At 34.5% G+C, this 13,384-nt stretch overlaps 2 protein-coding genes and 1 pseudogene across 2 annotated transcripts; 2 read left to right on the forward strand and 1 right to left on the reverse strand.

Annotated features, from left to right (window-relative positions):
* Nucleotides 1–205: 205 nt before the first annotated feature.
* On the forward strand, nt 206–2,918 carry LOC140819925 (gamma carbonic anhydrase-like 2, mitochondrial). The gene is made up of 2 exons (XM_073180204.1): nt 206–704; nt 2,331–2,918. The coding sequence occupies exons 1-2, from the start codon at nt 317–319 to the stop codon at nt 2,705–2,707; spliced, it is 765 nt and encodes a 254-aa protein (XP_073036305.1). The 5' UTR covers nt 206–316; the 3' UTR covers nt 2,708–2,918.
* A 2,274-nt stretch (nt 2,919–5,192) lies between these two features.
* On the reverse strand, nt 5,193–9,381 carry LOC140819664 (F-box/LRR-repeat protein At5g63520). Its single transcript, XM_073179839.1, has 10 exons — nt 9,045–9,381; nt 8,417–8,524; nt 8,230–8,322; nt 7,860–8,003; nt 7,522–7,620; nt 7,113–7,152; nt 6,754–6,909; nt 6,412–6,587; nt 6,046–6,164; nt 5,193–5,773 (listed from the first exon to the last, which is right to left on the reverse strand). Exons 1-10 carry the CDS (start codon nt 9,288–9,290, stop codon nt 5,365–5,367), a joined length of 1,590 nt encoding a protein of 529 aa, XP_073035940.1. The 5' UTR covers nt 9,291–9,381; the 3' UTR covers nt 5,193–5,364.
* An 856-nt stretch (nt 9,382–10,237) lies between these two features.
* Nucleotides 10,238–12,498, forward strand: LOC140819271 (SUMO-activating enzyme subunit 1B-1-like; annotated as a pseudogene).
* Nucleotides 12,499–13,384: the final 886 nt, after the last annotated feature.

A 13,384-nucleotide genomic window follows, 5' to 3' on the forward strand; every position in this document is an offset into this window, starting at 1 on the left:
ATATATTGACGTGATGACGGACATTTTTGACGTGTATGATAACATCACATTAGTTGTCTGTAAAATATGATTAAATTTTAAAAAAATATGTGATTTATTTTATTAATATAATTATGAAAGGTGGATCGTATAAAGTTCGTCCAACTGGGCCTGAAGCCCGTAGGATTTATACCCAATTACCCATAACCAAACCCGATCTGTCCAAGGTCGACCCGGCCCATCTACGATCCATCTCCCGAGCTCCCTCTGGACTCGGCCTTCGACAAGCTAGACCCTCTTTTCTTCGGCAAATCGAAGCAAGAAAAAGCGGAGGAAAATGGCAACGCCAGCTCGATTGTTCCGAAGAATCCTGCCACGAACCCTCTCCACACCTCTTTCGGGCAGGGCTTATTCGGCGGAAGCAGTTCAATCGGTCCCATCGCCGACTCCACCAGCTCCGGTGATAAGGGAGTCCCCCGATCGGGTGAATTGGGACTATAGGGGGCAGAGGAAGATCATACCTTTAGGGCAGTGGATCCCGAAGACGGCCGTAGATGCTTACGTGGCGCCCAATGTCGTATTGGCAGGTCAAGTGGTGGTCTACGACGGCGCCTCCGTGTGGAACGGCGCCGTCCTACGCGGAGACCTTAATAAGATCAGCGTTGGATTCTGCTCCAATGTGCAGGAGCGATGTGTTGTTCACGCCGCCTGGTCTTCCCCTACAGGTCGGTTTTTTGGCTCTCCCTTGTACGCTGTGCAGAAATGGTTGTACATTTTGTTTCACCTTCGGTTCTTGTCCACACTTCGATTAAATAGGGCAATCGGCAAGGTTTCTTTCTCTCATTATATATGCAATTTAGTTGTTTATGGCAGTAGATTGGCCTATTAAGCTATATTTGCGAAAACAGTACTAGTGTAGACTCTTTTTTGCAGAAACTAGTGGATTGTAGTTTGAGCTGTTATTTGGTCTGTCGGCGAGCAGTAATTGTCTCCGTTGGTTTTCACAGCTGAATAGGTGATGTAGCGATCCAAATACTGTGTTTTGGTTCCCATATAATTGAAAAGATATGAGTTTCACCGTTATATAAGTCATTGTTTTTGGTAGATTGGATGATATTTGGTCTACTTGCTAATAGTTTGCTTAGGAGTAGTGGATAGAGCAAAAGACTGAAGTTCCCGATTTTGGTTGACGTGGTATGATCATCTAAAATTTTCATGCTGTAATTGAATATCCATATATACTAAAATTAGAATTCTATAAGAAAATTTGACTTTCAACATCTAAAGTTATAAATATGCTGATCAAACTTATTCCTCGAACACTTCTCAGTCGTTGCCTGTGGAAAATGATACACCCCCAATATTGTTGCTTCTTCTTGTAGAAGGATTTTACTAACTAAATTACTCTGCATTTTTCATCTTATTCATATACATCACAGTTTCCTGATTTGACTGATCATAGTTCATCTCATGTTACGTAAGGCTATTTATTACACTATTTAAAAATATATTTGCTTCAAAATATCCCATTGAAGAACTTGAATCAAAAGGGAGGTTCATATTGGTCTGGATGGATTGTCACACCTGGAGGAGTGTTGAGTTCTCCAATTCATTCCTATAAATGGACGCAAAATTAAATCAGGGTCGTTAATATTGTAGTTGTCAGTTGTCACTAGAGAAAATTGATTGTATAGTTTGTTTGTATTGAGAATTGATATTCCAACTGGGTTGTTATTCTATGTTTTTAAGAAAATGACCATAAAGATGGCTTATCCCTCTGTTAACAAAATCATTTCTTATCAATAAAAAAGAAGGAAATTGTGATGTTTATTCATGAAGCTGTTAAATGAAATTACTGTTTGGTCACTTCTGTGAGCACATGTGGAGCCCCTACTATCGAAACTCTCATATGCTAATTCTTAGGCCTTTCTTGTCAAATTAAACAACGGACTAATATATGCATGTAATCCTTATGCATTAAATCTGGATAAACTCCTGGTCTTCATTCACATGTGGGTAGACATAATAACTCATGGTTTAAGCCATCTCTCCTCTCCCGTAAGCAAAAGTTATTCTGAAAAGTGGTTTCTTGGTCTTCATTTCACATGTGGGTAGACATAGTAAAGTGTAAACTCATGGTTTAAGCCATCTATCCTCTCCCGTAAGCAAAAGTTATTCTGAAAGTGGTTTCTGGCAGAAGCTGCCGTATAACTAAATCTTTTCACCGGGGTTGCTTCTTGTTGCTGAATTTCCATTGTGGATATATTGAACAGTGGTCTTGTTTTCCATTTAGATACAATAAAGTACAATTGATGCAGCTGCCTGCTAAAGTATTCTTTGATATTCGACAGGGCTTCCAGCAGAAACATTGATTGAAAGATATGTCACGGTTGGCGCGTATAGTCTATTGCGATCTTGCACTATTGAGCCTGAATGCATTATTGGGCAGCACTCCATCCTTATGGAGGGTTCCTTGGTTGAAACACACTCTATCCTTGAAGCTGGGTCTGTGGTTCCTCCAGGAAGAAGAATACCGACCGGCGAACTCTGGGCCGGAAATCCAGCAAAGTTCATTCGGACTTTGACTCATGAGGAGACATTGGAGATCCCTAAACTTGCTGTTGCTATAAACGATCTTAGCAAAAGCTACTTTTCCGAGTTTTTACCTTACTCGACCGTATATTTGGAAGTTGAGAAGATGAAGAAGTCCTTCGGGATTTCGATCTGAAGTGTGTATGTTATACTGGCTCTGTATTCTTGGAAAGAAATAAGCAACGTAAGATCCGTGCAAGCCCTTGAACTTCTTAGTTTGCATTTGATCTGATTTTTTTTATGCTTAGAAATGGGATTATATGATCTTGAATACTTTCCATCCATGAATTCTTGTTTTTTGGAAGTTTACTACATCATTATTCTGTTTCTTAGTTGTTTTTTTTTTTTTGAAATTGGTTGAATTGAATTTGGTGAGCCAATTATATTGTTTAAAATGTCGATCTACATGTTCAAAGATTTCCACCATGCTATGATATAAATTTAGTTTTCTTCCTTATTTTATTAACTTACCATTATTATAGGATTAAATTACTACATAACTCTTTGGATTTGAAAATTCTATCATTAAAATGTCTTTTTTTTCCTTCCAAATATTTATACAATCTACAAATTATTTAAAACATTTCAATAATCAACATGTTTTTTGGAAAATTATCTCTGAGCGACAAAACATAATTTGTATTCTAAGAAAAAAGGTTTCATTTTAAAAAAAACATTGAAAATTTTTATTAATCTAATGAATTCATGCATATTTGCAAAATCCAAATTGTAGATTTAGATTCCACACATTAATTTATTCCACAATAAACATATCAGACAAGAAAATAAATCGTTTAAAATAATGTTTTTATGGGAATCTACGTTTTCTTCCCGTCAATGATTGTCAATTGGCCAACCACTTAGCCATTAGGAGGAAACTTCTAAACTCAATACAATTTAATAATTGTTAATGGAATCTAAATTATTGTAGAAAATTAATTCTCTTTGCAAGTTAGATACTTTGTGAAGAAACCTTTATTTAAATGACACTATCGCAATGATTATTACAACCTTTTTTTTAACAAATATGCTGAAAAGTGTAGGGTAATATTTTAAATTATTTAATTGGTTTTCTTGTTCACTATAAATATGCTGAATCATTTTCCCTTTTTTCATTTATTGACATTTAAACACAAAGTTCTAACCTAAGTTGCATAATTCAATGGTCACAAACTCCTTAAATCATTGAATCTTGATATTTAAACATAATGTTCATTTAACTCGTGTTTCGAACTAGACGGTGTCATTTTTCAGCCCAGACTCTTACAAGTACTATTGTGTATAATGGGTTTCGCCGGCAATTAATTTGGATGTGTTTTGATTTTTTTAAAATGATTAGCTCAAATTATTATTAGTGTTGATTGTTTCATTTTGTAAGTCGATTATTTTCATGATTCGATTAATTTTTTTTTTCAAATCAAGAAACTATATATGTGTCATATATTTGAACAAGACAAGACAACATCTAGTCCAATATTTTTCGTAATTTTGTCACAATTATTTTCAGAAAGTTTTTGCTAATGATGATGTCATGCCAATGGTAACTTTTTACATCGAAATTAGGTTTTTCCATGCTGGAAAATTGTCTAAAATAGTCATCAATTTTGATTAACATATTTTTATAGAAAGGGACACCTTGTGTCATTACATATATGTCACCAACCACTATGTTTCATGAAAGACTTGATATGGAAATTTTTTTATATAAATTCCAACCTTTTAAGCAAGGCAAAAACTTGAACATCTGAAACACACAAAATTCTTTGTTTTCTCCTTCATTCTTATTTTTAGTTTTCCACCACTTTTTTAACCCAAGTTTTTGCATCCCAAGGCATACACTGGATTAGAGAATTTGAATTCGTTCTTCATAATTTTCAAGATGCAAAAGAGGTAATGTTTTCATGGATTTTCAATATTTATTTTGTGGTATTTCTGCTCCGAAATCTGCTAGTTATGATGTTGGAACAGCTCAATCAAATCAAATTACCCGAGAATTGGGTCATTTTGTTTGATTGAGCCGTGCCAATATCATATCAAGTTATGTAATATTGATTCAAATCCTTGTTTGGATTGAAAGAGCTCGAAAAAAAAATCAGAAATAAAAATTTTAAAATGATTATATGGTGGAATTCCAAATTCAGTAAATGGAATTACCAATCTATTGTATAGTAACTTCTTGTAATGACTATTAAATATTTGATCAATGTTTTTGGTATTGGATTGAATATAATGGATTGTTTTTCAATGATAAATTAAAATTTTAGGGTATGAATTTGGCCACAAAATGTAGGAAATACAAGATAAACAAGTAGGGTATTTTCATCGAGTATAAAAAAAGATGTGCCTTGTGTCATTACAATTAAAGACACAAACAAACAAGTCCAACAAACTCGAACATGTTCGAATATTCTCGAAATAATTATTAATTTGATCTATTATTTATAAGGTTTCATTTTTTTTATCCATTATGCTATGATGTTTTCATCTATTATTTATAATGATCATTATAGAATAACAATTAATCGTGCCTTAAGAGTAGTGACAAAATTAGCAATTGAAATGTCACAATTTGGGCATCCACGTGAATGATAAACAACAGATACAGACAGTGAGACAGAGGATGCACCAAAATTACGGTCTTCATGCAAGTTAGCCATGCGCTCATACCAACTATACAATACTAGATACATTCAACTCGCTACAACGACGAGTCCTCTATCCCGTCCTATGAACTTTTCAGGTTCATACAGGTCGATTCAAGAGCAAGACAAAACTGCAAACACCCACCAGATTCTAACACTGTGGAGCTGGAGTATATGACATGACTAGGTAAACAGCACTGTAAACGTGTTGACAGCTCCGAACAGAAGCGCCTTCTTCATCTTTATGATACATACTCATCTTCCCACGTGCTATTTCCCCAGCACAGTAAGTTCCAGCAAAAGTAACACCAGGAAAGTTTTCCAAAAACGGGGAGCTATCAATACCTGGTTGCCCAAAGAACGAGTCACCACGACCACAGCAGGTGAAGACGATGCCACCAAAAACTTTTCTTTTGTTACAATCTTGTTTCAAATGGCTGAGGGCATCGGAGACTTTATTGCAAGATGATAAAGCGGCTTTGGGGTCTGAGACATAAAAACGAAAGGACTCTCTAGTTTTAATGTCATCGGAATCGACGAATAGGTACTCTTCATCTCCTCTGGAAAACAAGAGAAGCTGTCATCCCTACAAGCTTGTCTCAAGACACGATACATTTTCTTATTTCTTCCTCCAAAGAACAAAATTTCAGTAAAATAATAAGCATTACACGTTTCTAACGTTGGAGTAAATCTCAAGATTTCAAAAAACATGGAAAGCATTCCAACTATTTATACCGATTAATGTCATTTTACAAGCCAAGTTTAGACTGCAGATAGTGTCATAGTGAGTCCTAGAAAAGTGAAGCAGAATTGCTAAAGAAAGTAAATTTACCCCCTGACTTCGTGAAATTCCAGAAAATGCAGCCGTCTAACTTTCTCCGTCCCAATTGAACATCTTCTTTTCTTAGTGACTCCAATGTAGAGAATAGGATCCAGAATGCGATCTCCAAGCTGTATAAATTAATGCATCAGAGAAACGAATTTGTCATGCATAAAATGGTCCCCAAAGAACTAATGATACACTGAGATGTTAAACTGCCTCAATTCCCATGAAAACTTGGAGATTTACTGATCAACATTATCAAGTAAGCTTAAATCTTAGTTTTGAGTACAAAAGCATAAACTTTCATAATTTGTGTTCACTTTATCTGCTCAAAATAAGAACATGGTATCAAAGTAAAGCTTGGATAAGGGCTACCTCATCATAAATTTGATTCAAAATAGCTTGACCATCGAGATGTTCATGATGTGTTAGCCTCTTTGCAGTGAGCATAGTTGACGTTTCATTACATTTAACAGCAACCGCCTTGTATGGAGTACCGATTGGTGATATGCCGCTTGATAAAATGACATCAAATTGTATTTCACCAACATCTGCAAGTAAATATGCCACCAAAATATAGGAGATAATGGTATCATAGACCTAACCAAGTTAAACAACTACAGTCGAGAGATGAACAGCTGGTGGGAAAGAATCTTTTGTCACATGATATTCTATTAGAAATTTTAAGTGCAAGGTTGAAATAAAGAATAACCTCACCTACTGGTTTATTCTTATCCTTTGCAAATACTAGTGCAACTGCAGCACTATAGGAACATTGTCTTGTTGACGTGCTACCATTTCTACTTGGACATTTGTGTAAAATGTGACAATCGGGATTCCCTACAATGACAGTGTCTGTTGGGAAGGCGTACTCTGCAAAACAACAGGCGAAAAACAACGGCAAATTGTTCATCTTAACCTATGCTGATACACCAAAATTCAGGTTCAACTATTTTTAAAACTACAGTTAACTGTTTTCTTCCACTTACTGACACTTCTATTTTACTTTAAACATCAATGTATATCATATAAGATCAATTTCATATCATGCATAATGCCTGGATATAATTACTCACCCATCACTTGTAGGACAGGTTTGATGTTTTCTCCACGATCCTGGCACATGATAACTTAAAGATGAGAAACACATTTTAAGATGTAGATTTTTCAAATAAAAAATAACAAATTTTCTAATACTTTCGTAAAGTTATTACAAGTCCTTGACTATTGAACTGTTATCAGAGTTCCCGGTTCCAAAATTGAAATTTAATGCACCATTCTGGCGGAGTTATTACATGAGATAAGTCACCACTAAAGCCGATATCAAAGGAAAGTCACATCCATAGGGGGTCATTCAAATCTAAAACAAGGAAAACGTTCGAGAAATTGTACATGTCTAGATTTTCTGGATAAAAACAAACCCAATTATTCCAAAGCATCGTTAAAACAAAATGATAAAGAAAATCCCAAGAGCATGTAACTCACAACAAATAGTATGATTCCAGCAGGAGATGAAGAATCCGAAACAGCTGATGAATAATGTCTGATATCCATCACAAAATCATCAATGTGAAGCCCCGGTGACTGATATTCATGGGCAGCCAAATCAAATATTAGTAAACTGAGATAAAACAATATTTGGACTAGCCACTGATAACTAGCAATTAGCACAGAAGGTAACAGTGTTTTCAAATTTTAGACTCTCAGATCACAAGTACAGAGCCACATCTCCAGAGTAGTACATAAAAACATTGAAATGAAAAGTATGAATCGAGCTTAAGTGCTTAAATTTTGTTCTAGGAACCTATACCAAAAACAATTACCAAGTGGTTGACCGGCAATGAAATTATATCGGCCTTTATTCCCGGTAGAAAACCAACCGTCAATAGTAATCCTATGTTCACAAGCTCCTCATTTGGAGATTCATCTCCAAAGTTTTCGAACTCTTCATGTGTTCCCCATTGCACCTAACCAATAAGTCTGACACGTTATATGATAGCATAGATTGGTTTCTTGACCAAACATCTCCAATTAATTATTAATATAAAAATCAACAATTTAATAATTGTACTTCGAAGGCTACATCAAAGAACAATTACCATGGGAATAAGTACAGAGGCGTAACGTTGACTTAACAAAAGTTCAAGATTATTGTTGTGAACCACCATAAACATCATAACAATAAGTAATTACCTCTACTAGCTCATCATTAAGCACGTTTCGTCCAATGACTCCCTCAGACAAAGTGAAAATTAATGGAATTGTGGGACTCAATTTTTTTTTAATCTGCAAAGCATAAACTTTTTAACGAGCTAGAAGAAAATTTAAAACACCATGTATAGGATAAGGGATACCCATATCAAGGAAGTGAGAACAATACCAGCTTTTGAGCCGCTACAAAGTGCAAATAAGGGGCAAAAGAGGCCAGGGCAAAATGAGGTCGAATTGGTTCCGAGAAAACCTTGTTTACAACCTCATCCACAGCATCCTACCATCACAACAGTGAGACTTAATATTATTGGATAGAATCTAGATAAAATAAGACTAATCAAATGCTGAAAATTCAATCGCATCTTGAGACAGTACAGATAGATTTTCTTATGACTAGGGTGCATTATCTTCAGAGCCACGAATCATATTGCTACATAGAGTTCTTAAAAATCAATGAATACTGTGATTTAAATTTTAAACATACCCTCAAGTACCCTTGCTAAATTTGCTCAGAATTATGGATCGAACTCGCACAATCTATGACATTGCATGATATCTGGTTAATTTGCTAACAGATTTGGTTTTTCCAGTTTCAAAAATAAAAGTCAGCAAACAACATTTTACCATCCATAACACTCTTCAGAAGGAACCCGGTTTCCATCTGACAAAACATCCCCCAAAAAGGAACATAAAAAAAAATAACAAAAAATATGAGTAAATGGGACGAAAAACAACAAATATAATGTAGTAAAAATCAGGTTCAACGAAATCAAAGGGAAAGAAAAAACGCAGGCCACCTCGAGGCAACGGTTGAAAGAGATGGCAGAAGATAGCTTAGGAAAAGACAGTATCCTGTTGCAGACAGAGCTCCATGAGCGGCTAACGCAAGCTGCTGATGCGAAGGATACGGCCGGCAGTCGGCAGAGGATTTTTTGCAAGAGATCTTCTCCTAAATCGCTGATTTCGGTGATAATATTCTTGCCGCTTACCTTTGAATGGGTTTTCACCATTTTCTTCAATGATCGAATGGACTGGTTTTCCATCGCCGATTTCAGCCTGAGAAATGAGAAGAAGAGCAGCAACTGAAACGTTTCGGATCACCGCGTGTACGGACGGAGAAATTTAGAGCATTTTTTTCTTAATGTTTTTTTTAATTAATTGATATTTTATATTTATTTAATTATTGTTATAAATTAATTAATTGTTTAAATCAAATTCATTACATAAATTAATTAAAGATAAAATTAATATATTGATATTTTAATTAAGTTAATAAATTTTTTTGTTTGTAAATAAAATAATAGAAAATTTTCCTTTTACCATATAGTTTAGAGTCCACGGATTGCAGATGATTTTTGTGTTTGACGTTAAATTACATCATTTTGAAGTTAGTGTTACACTGAAATAAGCCCAAAACACTTTACAAATTCATATTTCAAAATATAACCTTCACCACTTAATGTCCATCGGACCTGTACCACAAATAGGTATGATCTTATTCGTGAGTATTTTTTTTTAACTTTGGTCAACTATATTTTTTTTAAGAAATACATTATTGTTGTTAATTTATTTCTTTTTAATATTCATTTATAAATTGTTTGTGCTTGAATTTGTTTCTTAATTTTGATTCTCTTTAACATAATTATTTTATACGTGACGTTAAAATGGATGACAATATAATCGACTCATGTAGACCCTATTGGAATAAAGATTGGATTTTGTTTAGCTCTTTTATTTTGTACAAGCGCAAACAAAAACTAATGATTTGTAGTGTTTCTATTGAAGATCATTCATTTGTTTGTTTTGAATTCCATGGTTCAGTCATTTGTTTTATATTTTTCCAGCAACTCTTTAAACTACAAAAATTTAAAAATAGTGTAAAATAATCTAAAGAGCAACTGAGAACGACCGAGTGGAGACTGAATATTATATTAGAAAAGGTGAGCAAATTTATGTTTTTTTTACTATTACGCTGTTGTAGTATACTTTAATGGTGTTAAGAGTATAAACTTTAAAACTATTTTAAAATAATTCAAATAGTGATTGAGACCGACTGAGAATGACTGAATGTCGATTGACTAATATAATAAAAAAGGCGTTCAAATTCATGAGTTGTAACTATCTATTATGTTATGGTAGATTTTCCGGGGTGCCGATGCTCGGCGAAGGTATTAAAGATTCTGGCTTTTCTTTTTTTGATGGATCAATTTTGTGTTTTTAGTGTTTCTAGCGCTTACAGTGTGCATAATGCATTAATGTTTGGTTTTTAGGCTAAGCAAGTCTCACATACTCGTCAGTGGACTTGAAGGCAGTGTTATTGAGGTATTCGTATGATCCCTGTCTTTTCAGAGTTTGATGTTTAGTTTTATTTTATGTGTGGTTGATTCAGCTGAGAACCTCATACTCGCCCCTATTTTTCGTAGTCATGCGACTATTGTTCTTATGTTGATGCAGTTTTGCAAGAATATTGTGTTAGCTGGAGTAGGCAGTGTGACTATAAATGATGATGGTTTAGTGACTGAGGAGTTGTTGGCAGCCAACTTTTTGATTCCTCCGGGACGAGAGCGTGTACTCTGGGAGATTTCTTGCCGAGCTCTGTCGCGAGTCCTTGAAAGATTTTAATCCCATGGTTAGAGTATCTGTTGAAAAAGGTGGGATCCTGGTTTTGTTTATGCTTCATCTTCTCAAGACATCAACTTTTCCAAATGCCATGGATTTGGCTGCTGGAGTATAGTGTCGGCATTTCGATTATACAGTTTCCAAATCATGTTTAAATGTGATGCACGAATTATTTTTCTTCTTGCGCTTTTCTTGCCGATGAGGCTTTATTTCGAAGAGCTCGTCATTTAGTCAATATAAGATTAATTATGGCAACTCTTAACTGCTTCCATCAGTAGATAATATGCATACAAAGAGAAGTACCTGAAGGACTTGTGCCCAAGTTCATGAAACTTTAATTTAATGTGAGAACCATGTTAAATGCTGAAGTGATAAGTGTTTGTTTTATGTACTTCCAAAGTCGATGGTTTATGTGCCTTAAGCTCTGTCATTAATGACAAGATTGCTATGATTTCCATAGACTTGATTCATCTAATATCCAGTTTTCTTGATTTTTTCAGGTGACTTGTCTAGCTTCGGTGTTGATTTCTTTTGCAAGTTTGACGCGTTAGTTATAAATTGTTGCTGTCTAGCAACAAAGGTCAGATTACATAGTTGGAGAAAGTTTAACTTTGTAGCTGTTGTATTTTGTTGCTTTACATGTTGCAGGTTTCTTATTATTTGTTTTGATGAATCTACAGCAGAAATCTGTTAATGAGAAGTGCCGCAAATCGTTAAAACGAGTTGCCTTTTATACAGTGGATTGCAGAGACACATGTGCTGAAATATTTGTTGATTTGCAGAATTACTCATACTTGAAGGTGATATATAGCTCAGTTTAACATTTTACCTTGTGATTGTTTGGTTTTGTGTGGTTTATGGGATTGAGCTTGAGATTTTCCGTCTTTTGTGTGGTTTATTCAGCTGAACTTATCACTGTCTGTCTTCAACGTGTGTATTATGAAAATCGAAATTCAACTTTTTTCCTCTTTCCTCTGGCAGGAAAAAGGTGATGAGAAGTTTGAATGCCATGTAGAGTATCCTAGTTTTGAGGTATGATTGTTATACTTGATTAGTTTTGTAACCTTTAACTTTACCAAATTATTTACTCCATCTGATACATGTTGCAATTGCAAATCTTTATCCCTTGTTGATTTTGGAAGCAGTTCTGTGAATCTTTTCATTCAGTGATAGAAAAGTTGGAAGAGCTTGAAGGCCGCAGTCCGGGGGAAACATCAACCACTGACTTACTCGATGTCCTGGTGAGACAGATCAACCCTGCTAATATTTTATATACACATGTAGTCAGTGAGTGAGTCGCCGATACCTGATTCCCTCCTGGTGAGATTGTTGAAAGGTAAAACAGAATTCCCACCTGTTTGTGCCATCATTGGTGGAATCCCTGGGCAGGTGACATGCTCTTCCCAGTTAGTGTCTTGAGTGCTTTGTGCAATTGAGTTACAATATTCACTGATCTCTAAAATTTCATCCATGTAGGAAGTTGTTAAAGCCATATCAGGCAAAGGTGATCCACTAAAAAATTTCTTCTTTTTCGATGCAATGGATGGTAAAGGTTTAATCGAAGATATATCCAAGGTGAAAACTGGAGGATGAAGATTACGTTCATGATTATTTATTCGGATTAGGCTAATTATTTGTTTAAGCAACAGTAACACCGTAAATTTCAAATCCCGGGCTTATTTCATATATCTCATGTTAAATAGGATGGATTCTAAGTCCAACCAAAATGATATCATTTGAAATTCATTATATTTTATATAACTAATGTGTAAACAAATAACAGTATGGATTTATGATTTGATCTATTGTTTTATCGTTAACAATAAAATTATAATTGAAATTCATGAATTTGAAATCCTTCAATCCAAGCGCAATATAAAGGATTTATAAATGCGGTATTATTAGGACTAGCAACGGGTGCATGCGTTGAAAAAATTGTATAGTCGGGTTTTTTGTGATGAAAAACAAAAAAAAAAAAAAAAAACCATTAATTAATAAATAGAAGATAGAGAACAATTTTGAAAATAATATTTTTTTGTAAATAAATAGCCATCGAAAAACAATAATTACATAAATTTAACAGTGACATTTTCATAAATAAATAGTCTTCAAATGACAAAAAAAAAAACTCATATCAACGTATCAAAATTCCCTCTAATTTAATATAGTACTAGAATGTTACAAAGTATTTAGAATACTTACAAGTATATTTATTTGACAAAAACTTGTGTGAGACGGTCTCACGGCCGTATTTTGTCAGACAGATCTCTTATTTGGGTCATCCATGAAAAAATGCTAAGAATATTATTTTTTATTGTAAATATCGGTAAGGTTGACCCGTCTCACAGATAAAAATTCGTCAGACCGTATCACAAGAGACGGGCTCTATTTATTTCCACCATAATATCTTAATCCGATTTCCTTTTTCTTTGAACCCTATATTATATCCTTAACAAGAACAGAGATATCTTGATCTACAACTTTTGGATTCAAATTTCAAAAATAGAAAAATCAGGGA

The sequence above is a fragment of the Primulina eburnea genome, chromosome 18 (assembly GCF_022965805.1).
Source record: "Primulina eburnea isolate SZY01 chromosome 18, ASM2296580v1, whole genome shotgun sequence".
Taxonomy (NCBI): Eukaryota; Viridiplantae; Streptophyta; class Magnoliopsida; order Lamiales; family Gesneriaceae; genus Primulina; species Primulina eburnea.

Coding starts and splice junctions, on each gene's coding strand:
- LOC140819664 (XM_073179839.1), bottom strand. CDS start 9,290: ATGGAAAACCAGTCCATTCGATCATTGAAGAAAATGGTGAAAACCCAT. Junction 8,323..8,416: donor TTGTAGCGGCTCAAAAGCTG/GTATTGTTCTCA, acceptor TATGCTTTGCAG/ATTAAAAAAAAATTGAGTCC. Junction 5,774..6,045: donor GAATTTCACGAAGTCAGGGG/GTAAATTTACTT, acceptor CTTGTTTTCCAG/AGGAGATGAAGAGTACCTAT.
- LOC140819925 (XM_073180204.1), top strand. CDS start 317: ATGGCAACGCCAGCTCGATTGTTCCGAAGAATCCTGCCACGAACCCTC. Junction 705..2,330: donor CGCCTGGTCTTCCCCTACAG/GTCGGTTTTTTG, acceptor GATATTCGACAG/GGCTTCCAGCAGAAACATTG.